This window comes from Physeter macrocephalus, chromosome 19 (assembly GCF_002837175.3).
Source record: "Physeter macrocephalus isolate SW-GA chromosome 19, ASM283717v5, whole genome shotgun sequence".
Classification (NCBI taxonomy): domain Eukaryota; kingdom Metazoa; phylum Chordata; class Mammalia; order Artiodactyla; family Physeteridae; genus Physeter; species Physeter macrocephalus.
In genome coordinates this window covers 684,761-704,650 of record NC_041232.1, presented here as the reverse complement: position 1 = coordinate 704,650, position 19,890 = coordinate 684,761, and the positions used below count along the sequence as shown (strand labels likewise).

General features: G+C 44.0%; 1 protein-coding gene across 12 annotated transcripts in view; it reads right to left on the bottom strand.

Moving 5' to 3' along the window:
* The window catches only part of CEP192 (centrosomal protein 192), a 104,577-nt gene that overhangs the window by 24,157 nt on the left and 60,530 nt on the right, over positions 1-19,890 (bottom strand). For 11 of the 12 annotated variants that reach the window (XR_003677247.2, XM_028480408.2, XM_028480409.2 and 8 more), the window contains 10 exons: positions 19,588-19,848; positions 19,215-19,330; positions 17,581-17,690; positions 14,376-14,526; positions 10,251-10,426; positions 9,515-9,638; positions 7,970-8,075; positions 7,326-7,533; positions 4,808-4,887; positions 3,837-3,932 (listed from right to left, as the gene is read on the bottom strand). Coding sequence is in view for 11 of the 12 variants with exons in the window: in XM_028480408.2 (XP_028336209.1) it covers positions 3,837-3,932; positions 4,808-4,887; positions 7,326-7,533; positions 7,970-8,075; positions 9,515-9,638; positions 10,251-10,426; positions 14,376-14,526; positions 17,581-17,690; positions 19,215-19,330; positions 19,588-19,848 (1,428 nt within the window). In the remaining variant the exon portion in view is untranslated. The remainder of the gene's footprint in view (positions 1-3,836; positions 3,933-4,807; positions 4,888-7,325; positions 7,534-7,969; positions 8,076-9,514; positions 9,639-10,250; positions 10,427-14,375; positions 14,527-17,580; positions 17,691-19,214; positions 19,331-19,587; positions 19,849-19,890) is intronic. The other variant, XM_028480411.2, reaches the window with a different exon arrangement.

Genomic DNA, 19,890 nt, shown 5'->3' with positions numbered 1-19,890 from the left:
TCACTTCAGAACGTCACCCCGACCACACAGCTCCAAGTCAAATACACGAAGTCTGTGTGTGCAGCATGTCAAAGGTCAATAATGAGGAAGTTGAAGTATTTTAAAACAGTATTTTATAAATTTTACCAGTGTTAAGAGCTTTTTAATTAAATGTTTAGTATTAAAAATACTGATTCCTAGTTAGGGTAACAATAAATCAGTATCTTTGAGTATGGACTTAACATTAAAATGCTTCACTGACCTAATTTCTGTGGACACGGAATCTAAGAAACAACTGGGCCTGCAGGCTGGGAGCACAGAGGCAGGAGCTACTGGGGTGGGGGACATGGAAGACAGGGCAATGGGAGGATTCAGAAAGGATGGATACAACCGTGCCCTGAATGGTGAAAGCACACAACCATCTGGAGCCACCGGAACCACAGCACCGTACTTCCTACAAACCCCACTTACACTTCCTCTAACACCAATGAATAAATAACAGAGGAGGGAAAACCCACTACTACTGCATGTTCTACACCAGGCCCTAACATGCCTTAGGCTCATTTAGTCTCATCTCACACTGACCAACGTTTCACACAATTATGGTGTGTGTCTCAGTCGTAACGTACCAATTGTTTTTTCCTTCTAGATCAGTACTCTATACAACCACAATTGTGCTCTTTGGTAACTCTTCCCTAAACGGTCCCAGAGTGATGTGCTGTGCACATAAATTAAGTATCCAGACCTAGAGTACATTTGAGAGATGTGATCTGACAATGTGGTGAGCAGCGACTTCAGTCCAGGATACACAGTGATGCACACAACAAAAACCAGAGACCTCAAGGAGGTTACATTTACATGTCAACTATTATATGAGGAGAAATTCCTGGGAGACAATCTAGTCCTCATTTTTCTTTTCTTTTTTTTTTTTTACAGCTTTATTCACATACCACATAATTCACCCATTTTAGGTGTAGTCAGTGGTTGCTTTTTTTGTTGTTGTTCTTTTTTTTTTTTTTTGCGGTACACGGGCCTCTCACTGTTGTGGCCTCTCCCGTTGCAGGGCACAGGCTCCGGACGCGCGGGCCCAGCATGTCAACTATTATATGAGGAGAAATTCCTGGGAGACAATCTAGTCCTCATTTTTCTTTTCTTTTTTTTTTTTTACAGCTTTATTCACATACCACATAATTCACCCATTTTAGGTGTAGTCAGTGGTTGCTTTTTTTGTTGTTGTTCTTTTTTTTTTTTTTTGCGGTACACGGGCCTCTCACTGTTGTGGCCTCTCCCGTTGCAGAGCACAGGCTCCGGACGCGCAGGCCCAGCGGCCATGACCCACGGGCCCAGCCACTCTGCGGCATATGGGATCTTCCCGGACTGGGGCACGAACCCGTGTCCCCTGCATCGGCAGGTGGACCCTCAACCATTGCGCCACCAGGGAAGCCCTAGTCAGTGGTTTTTAGTGTATCTCCAGAACTGCACAACCATGCCCACAATCTAATTTAAAATACTCTCAACAATTCCAAAAGAAATCCCATGCCATCAGCAGTCGCCCGCCATTCTCCACCCTCACTCCCAGCCCCAGCAACCACTAATCTACTTTCTGCCTCTACAGATTTACCATTCTAGATATTTCCCATAAATTGAACCCTACAATATCTGGCCTTTTGTGGTTTCACTTGGCATGTTCATCCACGTGATAGCATGTTATTAGTACTTCATTCCTTTTTGTTGCCAAATAAAATTTCATAGTATGGACACACCACATTTTGCTTATCAGTCGATAGACACTTGGGTTATTTCCACCTTTTTGAGCTATTGTAAACAAGGCTGCTATGAACATTTGTGTACAAGTTTGTTTGAACACTGGTTTTGAATTTTTTTGAGCATTTATCCAGAAGTGTGATTGCTGGACCATATGGTTACTCTACCTTTAACTTACTGAGGAACTGTCAAACTGTTTTCACTGTGGCTGCACACTTTTCCATTCCCACCAGCAGTGTATGAGGGTCCTAATTTCCCCACATCCTTGTCAACACTTGTTATTACTATTATTATTTTAAAATCACAGTCATCCTAGTGAGTATGAAGTGATCTCACTGTGGTTTTAATTTGCATTTCCCCAATGACTAGTGATTCTAAGCATCTTTTCATGCCTTTACTGACTACTAGTATATCTTCTTTGGAAAAATGTCTATTCAGAGTTTCTGCCCATTTTTTAAACTGGGTATTTGTCTTTATATTATTGAGTTGTAAGAGTTCTTGATGCACTCTGGATACAAGTACTTTGTCCAATACATGATTTGTAAATGTTTTCTCCCATACTCTGGGTTTTCTTTTCACACTCTTAATCATGTCCTTTGATGCCCAAAGTTTTACACTTCGATAATTCATCTATTTTTCCTTTTGTTACTTGAACTTTATTGATGTTACATCTAACAAACCAATGCTTAACCCAAGGTCGTGAAGATCAACAGTTACACCTTCTAGCAGTTTTACAGCTTTAGCTCTTACACGTAGGTCTATGGTCCACTTCAAGTTAATTTTTATATATGGTGTGAGGTAAGGGTTGAATTTAATTCTTTTGCATGTGGATATCCAGCTGTCCCAGCACCACTGTTGAAAAACATTCTTTCCCTGTTGAATTGTCCCTTATTGAAAAATCAACTGACCATAAATATGAGGATTTATTTTGGGACTTTCACATCTATATCACATATTTTATAGGTCTATCTTTATGTCAGTACCACACTGTTTTGATTACTGTAGCTTTGTAGGTTTTGAAAATGGAAAGTGTGAAACCTCCAACTTTATCCTTTTCCAAGATTGTTTTGGTTATTCTGGGTCCCTTGCACACCCACATGAATATTAGGACCAGCCTGTCAATCTCTTAAAAACAAGCTGGGATTTTGATTGGGAGTGTGCTGAACCTGTAGATGGGTTTAGGGAGCACTGCTGTTTTAATACCATCAGATCTTCTGATCCATGCACAGAAGATGACTTTCCTGCTGGGGCTTCTCTGCACCTTCCTTTCAGATGCAGAACTTCTGTTGAGCAACGTGTGCTCCCTGCTCAGCTGCTTGTGGTCTGGGAAGTGAAATAAACTACGCTGGTAGAACTCTGTGTCTTTACAAGAAAGTCAGAAACCCTCTGGAAGCCTGTTACACAGACCCATTGAAGCACAAAGAGTCTGTGACTCTGTCATTGCTCAAAGATTCTCTCATGGTCAGTTACGAGCTCACAACTATGTTCTAAACCTTATTACAAGTTTGAATCTCTGAGGGACTGGACCCGCATCAAGTAAATGCTATAGTTGAAATGAGTTTTGGCTATTAGAATGAAAAAGGAAAAGTGTATTACTGAGGCCACGTGAACAACTAGCATCCCTGAGAGATACATGAAGGGGCCAGGTCAGGGCTACAAACAAACCAGAACTTACCAGGGCTGTGGTACTAAAGGGACCTGTCACACTTGCCCCTGAAGACACACTGTAGACCCCACATGAACACTGAGTAGTCTGCAACACTGGTAGAGTTTTCTGACTACAGCTGGTGAACAAAACCACTGTCTAGATCAGCGCTACCAGAAGCGTGTTCTAAGCACTGGCAACCTGAGGCCACTTGAAGTGCTTACACCAGAATGTAAACCAACCGCACCACCAAGCACGGTGTTTTGTTTCACACAAGATGTCCCGCTGAAGAAGCAGAGCGCTGACCTGTGCTGCAGCTGCTCATGCAGCAGCCTGGCTGTGAGCAGCACTGATCCAGGTGGAGCAAACTCTTCTGGGTGGAAACGAGGCACTCCTGGCCAGCCAACACCGTCTTACCAGACGGCTGTGAAAAGGTGTCAGAACTCACCTTCTGGACTCCATGGCTTTCCAGTACACCAGAAATAGGAGAACATCTGAATGCTGCATAGGTAGCTCTAAAAACATCTCCACTTTCATCAACTCCCTACAAAGACATCATTTAAACAATCAAATAAAAAAACAAAAAAGTAAGGGGATCTATTCCAGTGACACCATTGCCTTCACAGTCATCGAGGTCAAACCAGCCTGTTTCATGGTGGGCCAGGAGCACCCTGGGCTTGGCTCACACCAGGCCTCACCTGATGCGGACCCTCATCTCACCCCTGGCGGCAGTGCTCTGTAGGAGGCTGCTCCTGCATCAGAGGACTGCCATTTCCTCAAAGACCTTGAAGACCCTGCTGAGCGTGCATTTCAACACTCCATACGATACCAGTGCTTCATTTCTTGTCAGTGGGCCCAGCATTATCTTTTACACACGTCTTGTTAACATTATGGCTCACAACCATGATGGTCAAACCAAGAAAAGGGCAGAGCGGCCACATCACATGTGACCACACACTTGGCTCGGGTGGTGCCCAGTGGCGGACACCACCTGCAGGGCACACAGGCTAAGACTCACTTGCAAGGAAGCTTCAATCCCGTCTCCTGCACTCGCTCCCACTAGCTGAAAACACACAGCAGCACTTGGAACTCAGGACAGAAAAGCACACACACAATGCCCTGGTATAAAACTTTTATATATTTTTCAAAATGGTTATTCCAAATAAAAAGCAGGGTTGCAGGAAAGAGCATGAAACAGAGCAAGCATGTATTTTCACGTACATTCTCTAACTTGACTCTCAAAACCACCTTGTGAACACGACTAGGCAGGTTAGCCCCACTTACAAAGATAATCAAGTAAATGAAGCAGGGGAACAAAAAACCAGTAATCTCAACGTATGCTCATAATTCAGATTTTTAAACATCCTACATAAAGTTAAACATTAAAATGAGTATATATCTGAGGCAATTATTACTGACCTTGACGTAAGGTGGGGCTAAGGATGACAGGTGCCACCTCACTTCCGTGTCACCGTGATTCTCAAGTTCCAGGTAACTTCCTAAAAGGAACACATTTAACAACTCAAACTCTTTAAGGGGTAAATAAACAAGCAGATTTGTGGGATAATGTGTGGAAAATACTGTGTTGACCTCATCACAGGGAAAAAATACACTTAGATCCCTTGGAGTCCAATAAGAATAACATTATTTTCTAACAAAGTCCTGTTTGACAGATGCCCTATCTTGTATTTAATGGAAGTGCAATGTAAAAAGCTACTGAAGAACTACAGCAGGGTCTTCACCATGCATGAACCCCTGGTGCTGCGCAGGTAAGAGGCTGCATGGGGTCAGAGTGCGGGCAGAGCCTGGCCCATGTCACTGAGGCCCTCGGCCGAGATGCCGCACGGGGTGACCTGCATGCATCAGGCCTGGTGGTGGCCAAGGGAGGAAAGTCAGCGGGCAGATGTGGGGTTTATTCTGAAGACAGACTGCAAAGGACGTGCTAACGGACGGGATAGGTGAACAGAAGGGAAGAGACATCAACTGTAGAGATTTGGCTCAACCAAGTGCGCAGGCAGTGGTGCCACTGCTGACATGGGAAAGGCTGGAGAAGCAGGTTTCGTGGATGTGTGGGGTGCACACCTGGGGCTCAGGGTGAGCAGAGAGAAGGAACGGGATGCAGGAAGAGGAGGAGGGAGCAGCACAGGCTCAGGAGGGGCCCTGAGGCAAGGTGAGCCCCGAGAGCTGCTCCAAGGGGGAAGGAGTGGCTGCCAGTGCTAAGGTCAAACTGACACAGACACACAAAAGATGCCCCGGGGGCTTCCCTGGTGGCGCAGTGGTTGCGCGTCCGCCTGCCGATGCAGGGGAACCGGGTTCGCTCCCCGGTCTGGGAGGATCCCACGTGCCGCGGAGCGGCTGGGCCCGTGAGCCATGGCCAATGAGCCTGCGCGTCCGGAGCCTGTGCTCCGCAACGGGAGAGGCCGCAGCAGAGGGAGGCCCGCATACCACAAAAAAAGATGCCCTGGATTTGGCAAAATCAAGCTTTCTAGTGACCTTGATGGGAGCAAGTTCAGGGCCTGGTGGTGGCAGGAGCTAAGCTGCTGAGGAAGAGAGGGTGGGAGCACAATCCTGGCAGGAAGGGGCCAGGGAGGAGGGCAGCTACAGCAAGGTGAGGGGCCGAGGGCACCCCGTCCATGGGTGACGGCAGGCATGCCGCGTCCTGACGGAGACGTTTCGGCAAAGAGGAAGAAGTGCTGACAAGGGGGGAGGAGGGCCCAAGGGAGCCCTGCCTGAGACGGCAGGAGCAGGTGGGCCCAGGTTCCCAGCGCAAGGGTCACCTGGGATGGTCTCTAGATTGTCAACCACGTGTGAGGCAAAGGCAAGAGCCGGAAAGAGAAGGAGCAGGAAGGAGGGGGCGGTGGGGGCTGCAAGCGAGAGGCCTCAGCTGCTGGGGGCGGGGGCAAGTGGGGAGGAGGGCTGCAAGGGCCACTGAGGAAGCCTGTGCTCGGGGCGTCTAGGGGCCCAAGTCGCGCAGCACTCAGGGGCAGAGACAGGGCCGGAGAGACAGTCAGGTTTAACCAGGGCTGGGATTCTGCCAGACGGGAATGCAGAGGGCGAGGGGCACAAGGCAGTCATGAGTGTTTGTGAGGAGTTACAGGGACAGAGCACAGAAGTCCAGTAGGGATAGGGGAGAAGTGCGCTGTGGGTGGGGTGATGGGCAGGGGAAAGGCCTGGAGGTCTGAATGTGGTCAGGCAACTGCTGACCCCTGGAGTTAAGTGAGCTGGGAAGAGCCGGAGGGGGTGATGGGCAGAAGTGACAGGCTTGAAACTGACTGAAAACATGGTACAGCTCCTGGTGCCGACAAGATCCAGGAGGGACCCTGAGAGCAGGAGACTGAGCTGCAGTGGAAGACAGACCACGAGAGTTGAGGAACTGGGGGGCCAGGCGACAGGTGGCCCCAGACCCTATCTAAGTTGTCCATGTGCAATCCTAGATCCCGAGGCTGCGGGGAGAGCGCCCGCAGGGGCAGAAAGCACTACTCCGGCCCAAGGAAGCTCAGAGGTGCTTCACACACCACGTCACCATCCCCAGGCCCTGGGTGGTGGGTGTTAATCACAGCTGGGGAGGCTGGGCAGGTTTGGAGCCTGTAGTCACAGAGTAACTGACAGAGCCAGGCTCCACCCACCTTCCTCTCCTCTTCAGCCACTAACTTAGTAGCAATTCTGGTCAAAGACCTAGTGAGAGTCGGGGAGCGATGGTTCTGATAAAAAAATCTAAGCCTCCTGGAACAGAGAGTTATTAAAGGCCTAAATTCAACATGGTACAATTTTTAAGCGTCTGCAAATCCAGCTCATAACTGAAACGATTTCCAGCGACTACTTGATTTTCTCTTGAAGTAGCGGGAAATCTGCACCTATCACAAACTACAGTTAACTAAGAGTGTGAGATCCAACGTACTAGCAGAAGTCTGAATTATGTAACCTTGTGATACAATACCTGAAGTCTCACCAGGTTCTGTTGTAGGAAAAGTAACAGTCTTATTTCTTATCTCAACTCTTGTGGAAGGTGGTTTTGTCACTGGTTTTACCAGATGATTAACTGAAGGCTCTGTTTCTGGGGAAAGGATTCCAAATGGGCTGGAGGTCAAACAAGTGAAAAGTTCTTCTTGGGTCAAGTCTTCTCGAATTTGAACCTTCACAATTTTCTGAAATGAGCCAAACAAAGGGATAAATGCAAGTGAAGCTGTTGTTTTTAAAAAAAAAATTCCTATTTTTAAATTATGGTAGAGAAAAGTAATGCCAAACAAATGAAACACTGGTGAATTTAGAAATTAAAGTCCATTCAGATCCCAAAGTAGCTCTTCGACTTTATCCTTTCTCCCAACTCCCCTATTTTTTCCAAAGCAAAATCTTCAAGTTAATGATGGCTTCCAGGTGCCTCTCCACTGCTGCCCACCCAGGACACTTGTTCAGCTCACTAGTGGAAAAACTCTGCACTAAATACTCTATTTAAATAAGTCTGTTTGGGCTGAAAGGACACCTCAATTCGATTTCTGAAATGTAAGTGCTATCAGTGAGGATTACAAAACTTAAACTGCAAAAAAAGAGAAATGTTGATCAAAAAAATGTTTAAAAAATTACCTTCTGTCCATTGTCACAGTGTATATAGATCAAGCCACTCCATGGGAACATTGAATGCTTTGTGGATAAGGAGGAATTAGGACTCACAAGAATTTGTAGCTTGCTCCTTAAAAGAAGAATTGAACACTGAGAACCAAGAATACCCTGTACTGGAATAGCAGTAACCACAAGAGTTACAAACACTGTCCTGTCAGTCACCAACTATTTCCTCACTGCTCAGAAAGAGCAGAGAACAGAGGTAAGCTCCCAGGCGCATCTGATTTGGCCTAAACCCCAACCCAGCGGCTGACAAAAAGCTGAGTGATATGAACCCAAGAACCTAAGGGCAAAGCTCATGTGAAAATGGACCACACCACAGAAATGCCATCTAAACAGCAATTCAAGTTAAACATTTCTGGAGCAAAAGACCTGTAACACAAAGGCTCTGAGCGGCTGATGATAAAGAACAAGCTGTCACGGTCACACAGTGTAACTGGAAGGGAAGAGAGGGTGGGAAGGGGGGTTGGTCAGGTTTTCTGTGCTCACTGTTCTCTTCAAGAGCTATGGGATGTCAAAGACTTAAATGTGGATGATGTAACTGGATTTGTGACTTAAGAGAAACCACCAGTTATAAAGAGAGGTCTATATCCATGTCCAAAATGGCCGAGCAAGATGACCTCCCACTGCTAAAAGCTCAACACGCAGGGTGATGGACAAGTCTCTGTGAACAACCTGTCCTGCCATCTCCCAGCTTTTCACCCATTAACGGACAAACACTTAATTGACTGCTTTGGTCCTAGGAACCTTTCTCTGGAGTGTCCCCAACCATACCTTAACCCAGTCTTGGTCAAATAAACTCTCCTGAAACGCATACGCCATCATTTTGTAAAAAGCAAATAAACTTCATGTTGCTCTTGTGCAAAGTTGCTATTCCCAAATGTGAAGCAACTTTCAGATGTGCGTATTCTGTGCCAACCCAGACACAGTCCCTGAGAAGCTGCAGAGCTGAGGCTATATCCCAATAATTAAGCTGCACAGAGAGGGCAGCTGCTCATCACCATCTGGCCCCCAAAGACTTCTTTTTACCTTAAAATATCCTTTGTAGAAAACGGCATGCTAGATTATGGCTCAGACATATCAGAAGCCAGGAATCTGTGTCTGTAAAATGTCCTTAGAGAAAACCAGCAGAATAAGCTGCTAGACCCAAGGTGACAAAGGCAGGACCACCAGGGCTTTGGAGACCACTACCCTCATCACGTGCACAGCCATATCCCTGTGCTGTAATTCTGTAGGCAGAGCTACATCAGCAACTCTCCCCCGCCTCACACGTCTCTCCACCCTGTTAGGCCGATACCGTAACTGGCTGTGGACATGGTCTCCACCCGCTAAGAAGCATGAGTCTTGAATTCACTGTGGTCCCACAGAACCATGCATGGTGCTCTTTACAGAGTCAGCACACTGCAAAATTCTACTGAATAAATTAAAATGGCCTATTATTTGATCCTTAAAAAGTCACCATGCTAAAGCATCTAAATAACATCCAGGGGAAAGGAAGGTCATACTTACTCTGGTGCGATAAACCCATGTTGTGGTGTCACTGTAAGACAATGTGCTGGCCAGTACAGCTCAAATTTCAGTAACCTAACAGAATTGTTTAAAATCTGGAAACGTCCAGTTTTTGCCATATCACCTATGACAGCAGATAAATAAAATGTTACTTACATTTAGCATTTGTGAAAAAGATAAAGGGTAATAAATAGTAAAAGTAAATCCTAAATAAAAACACTACCATACTAACTCATTTTGTTTTCCCAACTGCCCAATTACAGAAATTTCAAATTCCTGGTAAAGCAAGACCTTCATTTACTCTTGGAAACTACAAAGATACTGAACAAAGTTTAGTGATGAACAAAGAAGAAAAAGGAAATCTGGTAATTGTTACTCCCTGTCTTGGGCACAGACATAGGTACTAGATTTGTTCCTACTGTGGACCAAGGGTATCAACGTTAAGGGTAAAAGAGGCCAAGTGCCAACTGCATTCTCAGTGGGGGATGGGGGGTGGGGGGCAGGAATCAAGACCCCTGGATGGGCAGCTCTGTCACATGGGAGCTTGGCCTGGGGTCCGAGGCCTCATGTCAAGACGACACTCTGGTCGGATCTGTAGCAGGCAGGGTAGGCCTGGGCAAGCCACCAGCCACATCTGCAAGGAGGCCAGGTCTGTCCTACGAGAGCCCTGAGCACAGAGCAAGTACAGCCCGGGCCCCAGAGGGACTTTCTGTCCTGTCGTTGGGGACATACTCACAAGAAGGGGCGACTAAAATCAAGCGTTCAGGCTGGACAGCCCACACTTCTTCCGAGGCCGATTTATCTTGAGGTGGGCGAACAGCTTGTGAAAGAAGTGGAGACCCCTGAGGACCTTTCACTGGTAAAACATCCAAAGAAATGTTACCACCATGTGTCCCACAACTGCCAGATTCACTAGAGAGAGAGAGAGAGAGAGAGAGAGAGAGAGAGAGAGAGAGAGAGAGAGAGAGAGAGAGATAAAAGAAATTAAAAATGATAAAGCAGACTGTGTCACATTTTAATATTATCTATTCATAAATCTGAAAACACTTAGATAAAAATAAAAGTGCATTATATATTTTTCAGTGAATAAGAATCCTTCACATTGGGGTTTTCTTAAAGAAGTGTATAAAAAGTAAAGTACAGTATAGGTTAAATATTACTAATCTTTAATTAGAATCTGCAGTGATTTGTTTCCTGCCTTGACTTCTGCATGCCATCTGAGGTCTCTTAAAAGATTTACTAGAGGGACTTCCCTGGTGGTCCAGTGGCTAAGACTCCGTGCTCCCAATGCAGGGGGCCCAGGTTCGATCCCTGCTTAGGGAACTAGATCCCTCATGCCACAACTAAAGATCCTGCGTGCCGTAATTAAGACCCGGCGCAGCCAAATAAATAAATGTTTTTTTAAAAAGATTTACTAGAAAACTACCCAGGGCTTCCCTGGTGGCACAGTCGTTAAGGATCCACTTGCTAATGCAGGGGACACAGGTTCGAGTCCTGGTCCGGGAAGATCCCACATGCCTCGGAGCAACTAAGCCCATGCGCCACAACTAGTGAGCCTGGGCTTTAGAGCCCGCGAGCCACAACTACTGAGCTCACGTGCCACAACTACTGAAGCCCGTGCGCCTAGAGCCTGTGCTCTGCAACGAGAAGCCACCGCAATGAGAAGCCCGCGCACCGCAACAAAGAGTAGCCCCTGCTCGCTGCAACTAGAGAAAAGCCCACGCGCAGCAACGAAGACCCAACACAGCCAATAAATAAATAAATAAAAAGAATTTCCTTCCTTAAAAAAAAAAACCAAAAAAACCTACCCAATATCAAGAATTTAAGAAAAACAAAACTCTTCAAGTATCTATAACTGAATAATGATAACTGGCTTTGAAACGCTAACACTAAAAAACTTCAAAACAAAATCTTCTTGGCAAAAAACTACAGTTAAGAAATGCAAATAAAGTTTAGGAAGTTTTTTTTACTAAGTGTTGAAATTGGGTTTTCTAATAAGCCTTAGATTACTAAAAAAATTGTAACTCAAGTAAATTTTGTAATCACGAGAACACATGACAACTGAATTCAGTTCACTGGTGTGGTGACCAAGTTCACCTACCACACAGCGGGGCTACACCTGGACTCCAGTCAACACTTGGCGGACAGAGAGAAATCCCTCTCTTCACCCCTAATTCACTGCCCTCTGGCCCACCCCCCTTTCCAATCAGACCTACACTGCCCCAGAGAAACAAAGGGGGCACCAGCCAAACATCAGAAAACAATTTAAAAAACAAAGTTGATTCCTGCTTTTTTTAGCTTCCTAAGAACACGTTCCTCACAACTGAAGTAACTGTCAAGATAATTTTTAATACATATTAATACTATCTTTGACTATCTGAGAAAAAAAATTAACACGAACAGCATAGGGATTAAAGAAACCAAGTTGGTGTGAGTCAGAGGCACTAGGCTGATGGGGATGGCGTGAGTCAGCCCTCAGCTGGTGCCACTAAGACTTGCTGGTGTGAGTTGGCAACACTGGGCCCAGGGAGACAGACCATGTGAAGACAAGATTGGCTGAAAACAGGGGGACTGAGTAAAACATAAACATATTGAAAATAATGGGGCCAGGCTTCTCAGTACTGGAGAAAAAAGGTACAATTATGGGAAGGAGGAAAGGAATCCATGTGTTATGTTAGATTAGAATTGGAGGTATCAGTGTAAACTCAAGATTTTAACACATTTATAAACAGAAGTAGATATAAATTGCATGTGGATTTGTATATAAACTCATATATTTCCTAGCTCTGTCCACTGAGCGGGCCTAGAAGCAAGGACACCTCAATAACAATGAGCACGTTGCTGCCCGTGTACTCGTTTCCAGGCTGGACAGGCAAGTGAAGGACGAGCCTCGACCATCCTGCTGTGCCTGTGAATAAGGAGGTGCCCAGAGGTGTTGTGGGCACTGGCAAAGGACCAAGGAGCAGGTCAGGGGACGAAATAATGACAAGGATTAATCTTGAATCCACGAGTCGGCCCTAATATATGTTAATAAGAAGGACAAGGAAATTCCTTCCTCAAAGTAGAAAGATAACTAATAAATGCAGAAAGATGGGATCAGAAAATCACCACTTCGTAACCAAGGCAGACATAATATGATTCAGGAAGCAAGCCTCACTAAGTGCTCAAAGTCTCACGAGAAACAAGATCATTCATTGTCTCCAAGTTGTGTATTATAATATCCCTTCAAGATATTTATTAACTTTACAACAGAGAAACCTGGCAAACACCACTTAAACAAAGTGATAAAAATATTGCTAGTAACAGGACAAATCAGCATTGTTCACCACCGAGGAAGCTTCGCTGAGAAACAAACAGCATCATTCTGCATGTCCTGAAGCTGTGAACTGAAATCAAGAATATTTTACAAAGTAACTGGCCTGTATTCTATAAAAACATCAAGGTACCTGGTAAGAAAGAGTTAGCAGCTGGCCTGCAGCCTACTTTTCCCTTTTTACCAGAAACGACCAGAGAAAAAAAAGAAAGATGGCTTGGTCAAATCGCCTTGTAATCTTGCAAATGCCGGATCCCATAGCAAATGCACTTGGGTCCTTAAAACAGGCAGCACCTGGTCTGTCTCACATTGCCTGTGGTAAAGAAATCTGAAACTTACGAATTTATGTGGCACAGCTGTTTGAAAAGCATCACATAAGTTACATAGTTATCAAAGTATAAAATACCTTTCATGATCAAAATAGTCTCTTGTGCGACGCACCACACCCACAACTTACAGACCTTGTGTTAAATCTAAGCCAGAGGGGAGTGTTGATGTTACAAAATAGATCTAGAAAGTACCATGGGCAACCCCAGGTTTCTCTGTTTCACCCCAAATTAGTACTGAAGCGTCATTCTGGAAAATACCTTTGATTCTGTGGATCGTACTTGATAAGCAAACGCTGTGTGTTTTCTCTGTTGTGAAAGACTGAGGAGCTCTCTTTATTGAAAGAGAGTAAATGGACAAGCCAACCAAATGCACATGTGATCTCAGATTAGATTCTGGACCAAAGAGGAAGTGGAAAGAGGCAGTTTCTTGTTTGCTGTTTGCCTTAACTACACAGGACATCACTGGGAGACTCCGTGGACCAGATGGTGGTCCTGTATCGCCGCATCAGTGTCCTAACCTTGACGGGCTTGCCGTGCCTATGAGGGGGAGCATCTACAGCCAATTCAGGGCTACTGGTCATCATGTCTGCAAGTCACTCCTAAATGGTTCAAAATAACCTGTATATACATGAAAGACCATAAGGTAGATGTGGTAAAACGTTATCAACTGCAAAATCTCAGTGCAGATAGCGTAGGGGAGTTCTTTATAATTTATTTATTTATTTTTGGCTGCGTTGGGTCTTCATTGCTGCACGTGGGCTTTTCTCTAGTTGCAGTGAGTGGGGGCTACTCTTCATTGCCGTGCACAGGCTTCTCATTGCAGTGGCTTCTCTTGCCGTGGAGCATGGGCTCTAGGCGCGCAAGCTTCAGCAGTTGCGGCACATGGGCTCAGTAGTTGTGGCACGCAGGCTCTAGAGTGCAGGCTCAGTAGTTGTGGCACATGAGCTTAGTTGTTCTGCAACATGTGGGAACTTCCCAGACCAGGGATCAAACCCTTGTCCCCTGCATTGGCAGGCAGATTCTTAACCACTGCGCCACCAGGGAAGTCCCTCTGTATTGTTTCTAAACTTTTCTGTAAATTTGGAATTATTTCAACTTAAAAATAAAGATGAAATAAACAGTTTGAGACAAAAACCCAACAAAGTACAAGGTAAAAAATCAGCTCTACTGTGAATCAAATAATCTTGAACTCAGATGAAAGATGTTTTGTTAGTTTTACCTTTTAGATTCCAAGCTAGGTCTGGAAGAAGGTGGAAGAAACTCTCTGTTAGAAACAGAATCTCTAAATTCTCCAATTACTGAAAGTATAATTTTACGCATGTTTCCATAAAAGAGCTGAACGTCATTGGGCCGCTGGGGAAGGTCATATACTGAAACAGAAAATAATGTTTGAAATACATGAATCTTCACATAATCACACCACCAAGTAACAGAGGCACTCATATATTTACATATTTCCTTGTTATCTTCTTAGTTGGGGGTAGGTGACATTTGGATTTTTAACACTACGGATTAGCATCAATGACTGGCAGCTCAGGCTCTGGCCCTGGATTTGGATTACAGCCACGCCAACGCTCAGCCTGGGAACTCTGGCAGCTTCCTTCACCAGCCCAAGCCTCAGTCTCCTCACGGGAAGTACGAGTAACAACCTGTCTCAGGGATGTGGGCACTGTTCTGACCCCCAACATAAACCAACCTGGTCAGTTTCCACAGCTCTCCGAGGCATCATCACCTCCACCCCAAATGAGGGGCCAAAACACAGAGGCTGAGAGCACACACTTCATAAGCGGCAGTCTCATAAAAACTTAAGTAAATCCAGAAACAGGCAGTATTAGTATAACTACATGTATTTAGATTGACCAGACAGTGCTCGAGGTTTATCCAAAGATAAACCTACCTGAATTTATATATACAAGAAATTTTAGAGAATACGCTTGTATTCTACGTATAAATTAAATATTAAGAATTAAGTATTTTTAAGATGGAAACTCAGAAAGAACACAGGAAGTGTAAATTAAAATTTATATTAAACAAGACATCTGACTATAAAATTTTAATTGTGAAATTATCTGCCACAGTAATTACACATTTTACAAAAGTAAGATCGCTATGAATGCTTGTTAATAGTAATACGCTCAAATGTTTTTCAAAATAATCATGTAAAAAGTTCAACTGCAGCCTTCTTTTTTTTTTTTAATTTATTTATTATTTTATTTCTTTCTTTTTGGCTGCATTGGGTCTTTGTTGTTGTGTGCGGGCTTTCTCTAGCTGTGGCAAGCGGGGGCTACTCTTCCTTGAGCGGGCTTCTCATTGTGGTGGCCTCTCCCGTTGCAGAGCACGGGCTCCAGGCATGCGGGCTTCAGCAGTTGTGGCACATGGACTCAGTAGTTGTGGCTCGCAGGCTCTAGAGCGCAGGCTCAGTAGTTGTGGTGCACGGGCTTAGCTGCTCCACGGCACGTGGGATCTTCCCGGACCAGGGCCCGAACCCATGTCCCCTGCACTGGCAGGCGGACTCCTAACCACTGCGCCACCAGGGAAGCCCCAGCTGCAGCATTCTTATAGGGCTCCATCACACCAACCAGCACAAGACCAAGTGGGGCTGCTTCTTCCCCTCACCTGGACAGCACGCACACCACCTCCAGGAGCCCAATACTCCTTGATGCGCAACCTGGCCCCAAGGACCCACCTGAAGCCCCCACTCAACCCCATCAAAGGGGGGGGGTCTCAGCAGGTCACCTGAGCGCTTGGTCAGGTTTGTCAACACAACCCTTAACACACCCACTTCCTGAATGTTTGCACATGCAGCTCCCTCTGCCTGAATACCCTCCCCCACCCTGGTCCACACCTTCTCCTCCTTGTCAACCCCCTCCCCGCTTTCTCAGCAGAGTGCCCCTTTCTCTGTGGCCCCCAGGTCCCTAAGCACAGTTCTGTCACAGCACTTTCATGCTGTACTCCGATCACCTGTCTCCCCCTTGGCCTGTGAGCCCCTAGAGGCAAGGGCAGCACCTTCTACCCCTGTGACTTGTGCCCTGCACTCCCCACCAAGTCCACTCAGCCATAGAGTCGTGAAGCTGCGAGGGCTGCACATTCACGCTGCCTAGTTCTCATTAGACTTCACTGCTGCTGCTACGTGTGTGGGTCCATCTCCACGGCACAGTTCAGGTTAACTCTTTCACGTGGATCCTTCTTCTGAGGAAGGGACATGGAAGGTGAAGCTCAGAGGAGCTGAGGTGGCAGAGATGGGCTATGAACTGAGGTTCAGCTCCAAATCCAACGTTCTTTCCAACCATTTCAAATCTTTTCATTATTTTTAACTAACCCACCCTTGAAGCAGATGTTCTAGACTCCCAATTTGCTGAAAAGATCATAACTATTCTATATCACCTCTACATAGGCATAAATATCCTTTTCCTTTATCATTTCCCACTTCAGAAGGAGTGTGTATTTCATCATTAAAAAACTAGAAAATAAAAATGGGGGGAAAAGACACTACCACCTGAAATTCTACCACCAGAATATAACCACTCTTAATATTTTGGTGTGTATACTCTTGCAATTTTACCTAGGTAACTATAAATAAGACATTAAATTATTTTTACCAAATGAGCTGGTGGGGAGTGCAGGGCATGAGTCACAGGGGTAGAAGGTGCAGCCCTTGCCTCTAGGGGCTCACAGGCCAAGGGGGAGACAGGTGATCTTATATGCAAAATTTTAAAATAATTCTTTTCTTAATAAATTGAGGAGCTTTCCATGTCATTTAATATAGAATCATATTGCCTGAATGCCTTCAAAATATTCTATCACGTAATTAAACGATCCCCTACTCTTGGGCGTTTAGGTTACTTCTAACTTCTTCCTATTATAAACAATACTGTGGTGAAAATCTGTACACATACTTTTACTCAATTTGCATGTTTCCACTCTTATATTTTGTATGAGTCATAGATACCATTAAATACCTGAATTGCTCAGCTCAAATAGGGCTAAATATCTAGATTAGAGTCACACTACCACTACCACATCCTCCATAAATTGCACAGCAGGCACAAGAGTAGAGAAATCTCAAAACGAGTGTAAGTTTGCAATCATTACATCTTAAACAGTAATAACTTGAGTTTAATCATGACCGTTCTCCTCCTCTATTCACAAGTCCACCCAAAGACTAGGTACAATAACATATTAATAACATCTAACATTTACAAGGCAAAGCCCTCTCATCTGATCTTCTCAAGAACTCTGTGTAGAGAACACAGACATTATTCCTCTCATTTTACAGCTAAGGAAACTGAATTTCAGTGATGTAATGTGTCCAAAGTCATACAGCAAAGCTGTGACTCAAATTCAGCCTGATACCACATCTAAGCTAACACTCTTCCTCCTCACATACTGGACCCAGAAGATTTAAAATACGTTGAAATTCCTACCTTCAGTTATGAGCAGCTCGTCCTGAAATGCTTCTGCGAAGTCAATGTTCTGCAGCATGCTCTGGGTGGGAAGGACCTGCTCTCTCACCCCTGGTGTGTTCAGCATGGCTCTGCCAGTAGAGATTTTATTCAGAAGTCATTTTACATACAAAATAACCTTAATTAGATTTTATTCATGCATCTGGAAAATCCCACTAACATCATGATACATTAGTTCACAGATATTATGTCCTAAATCCCAATGTAAGTAATTAAAAAAAAAACCTTGTTTTGGAAATTCCCTTAAAAGTTATACATGGTAGTACAATCATCAGTTTCAGTTAAACACATCAAATCAACAACTTCCTAACAGAAGAGTAGAAAGAAGATAAAATTAGATTCTTTTCGGGTCATACATTTTCATTATTTGTGATAATTTGGTCAGTTAGAAATTTGTCTCAGAAAAAATATGCCAAGAAAATGATACAAATAAAACATCAGAAGGAAATATTTAAATTACCATGTAATTCTGTTACTTTGACCTCTTCTAGAGAATTTTGAGGTGAGAGAACTAAAAAGTAAATTTCTCTATAAAACACAGATGTTCACAAACAAAAGAAGTCTCATTACTATAAATTAATGGCAAAGAGGAGTTATAAAGGAGTACACTGATTTCTATATCCCAGTAGAGAGAAAGGAAAAAAACCAAAAAACCTTGTGATCTAATTTCTCTAAATGCCAGTTTCTATTTCTAAAATACTCAACTGAGAGAAAAAACCGCATTCAAAGTTGAGCTCTTCACTTCAGGTTTGTGCTATCATCATGTAGCAACTCATCACTAAACTCTTCTTAAACATTCTAACAGTCTTCCAAAGATTAAAAATAAAAGTTTCCTGAACTGTGTATCAGAATAAAACACAGCAGAGCACAAAGGACTGGAAGAAGGAAAGACTGGCCCACGCACACGCCCGCCCTCCCGGGAGGCAATGACTTCCTGCGAACGATGAACTGGCAGAAGCTTCACTTACCTCATACTCAGCTTCAGGCTAGGAAACGAGATTTCGTGACACAAGAACTCTGAATTCAACACACAGAATGTCTAAATCACACCTAGCCCTAAATATAAATTTGAGAACATTCCAGCATATTAAACTACATTTAGATCAGATGTACCAAATTTTTTACAAGTACAAGCTTAAGTAGCTAGAGTTAGACACCCTACACACGTCTAAAATATGGCTTGATCCTTTGAAATGACTCTCAACACTCCCAGAAATGTTCCAAGTCAGGTGCGTTTACACAATATACTCTTTCAGTAGTTCTTAAATCTTTTCTGAAACTGATCTGCCATCATTACAAAGACGGTCCTACGATGAAGTCCGAGGTCCTCTCTGAGCAAAGGAGCAGAGGCCACTATGTACATCCAGAAAAGGCTACTGCAAGGAAACCTGCAGACGAGTTTCCTACAGGTATTTCTACCTGTATTTCTCCTACAGGTAGCTTATTGGTCACACAAATTTTACCAAGATTTTTCATCTGTAGGTTCACTAATAAGTAGTGAAACATCTTCTATAAATTCCAAATCCCAAACCACTGTCACAGACTCTTTATTTCCACTGAATGGTCCCCACCGTCATGTAAGGTAAGTGACCCACCTTCGGTACTGCTGTCTTGAAATTTCATCTCCACCAAAAAAGTATATAGTTGACAGTTCTGTGGTGTTTTTACAATTGTTTTCTCTGTCTGATGGATTATATATTATAGTAACATCCTGATGCCAAGAAAAAAATCAGGAGTGAATATTAAATATTTCTGAGTAAGTCATTTCACCCTGAATAAACTGTCACAGGAGCACAAACAATCACTATAGACAAAGATGCACATGAAGAGCATTTCCAAGATCAGATAAGTCCTTCCACTCCTACATTCCTTTCAAATATGATTTTAGCTCTCTGCCATAAAATACATAATTATTACTTTAACCTAAAAATAAGCTCATATTTTTAGTGCAGAGACTTTCATACTTACTTCCTGTGTTCTTTCCTTGAGCACAAATTTGTCTGGAAAAATCCTTAATACTCGAGGATTCAGCAAAACTTTTTTCTGAGAATCCTTAAAACCTACAGCTTTAACAAAAGCTGCTCGAGAGCCAGTGTTACGAACAGAAAAAACAATTCTACTTTCTTTGCCAGGCACTAAGTCATTCACTGTCACCATGTAACTGTCAGATAACTTTTTAACATCTTCCAAAATCAGGTTACTTGTGCCTCCATATCCAGACAAAGGTATCTAAAAATACAGAACACATACATCCAAAATTATTTTTATGTA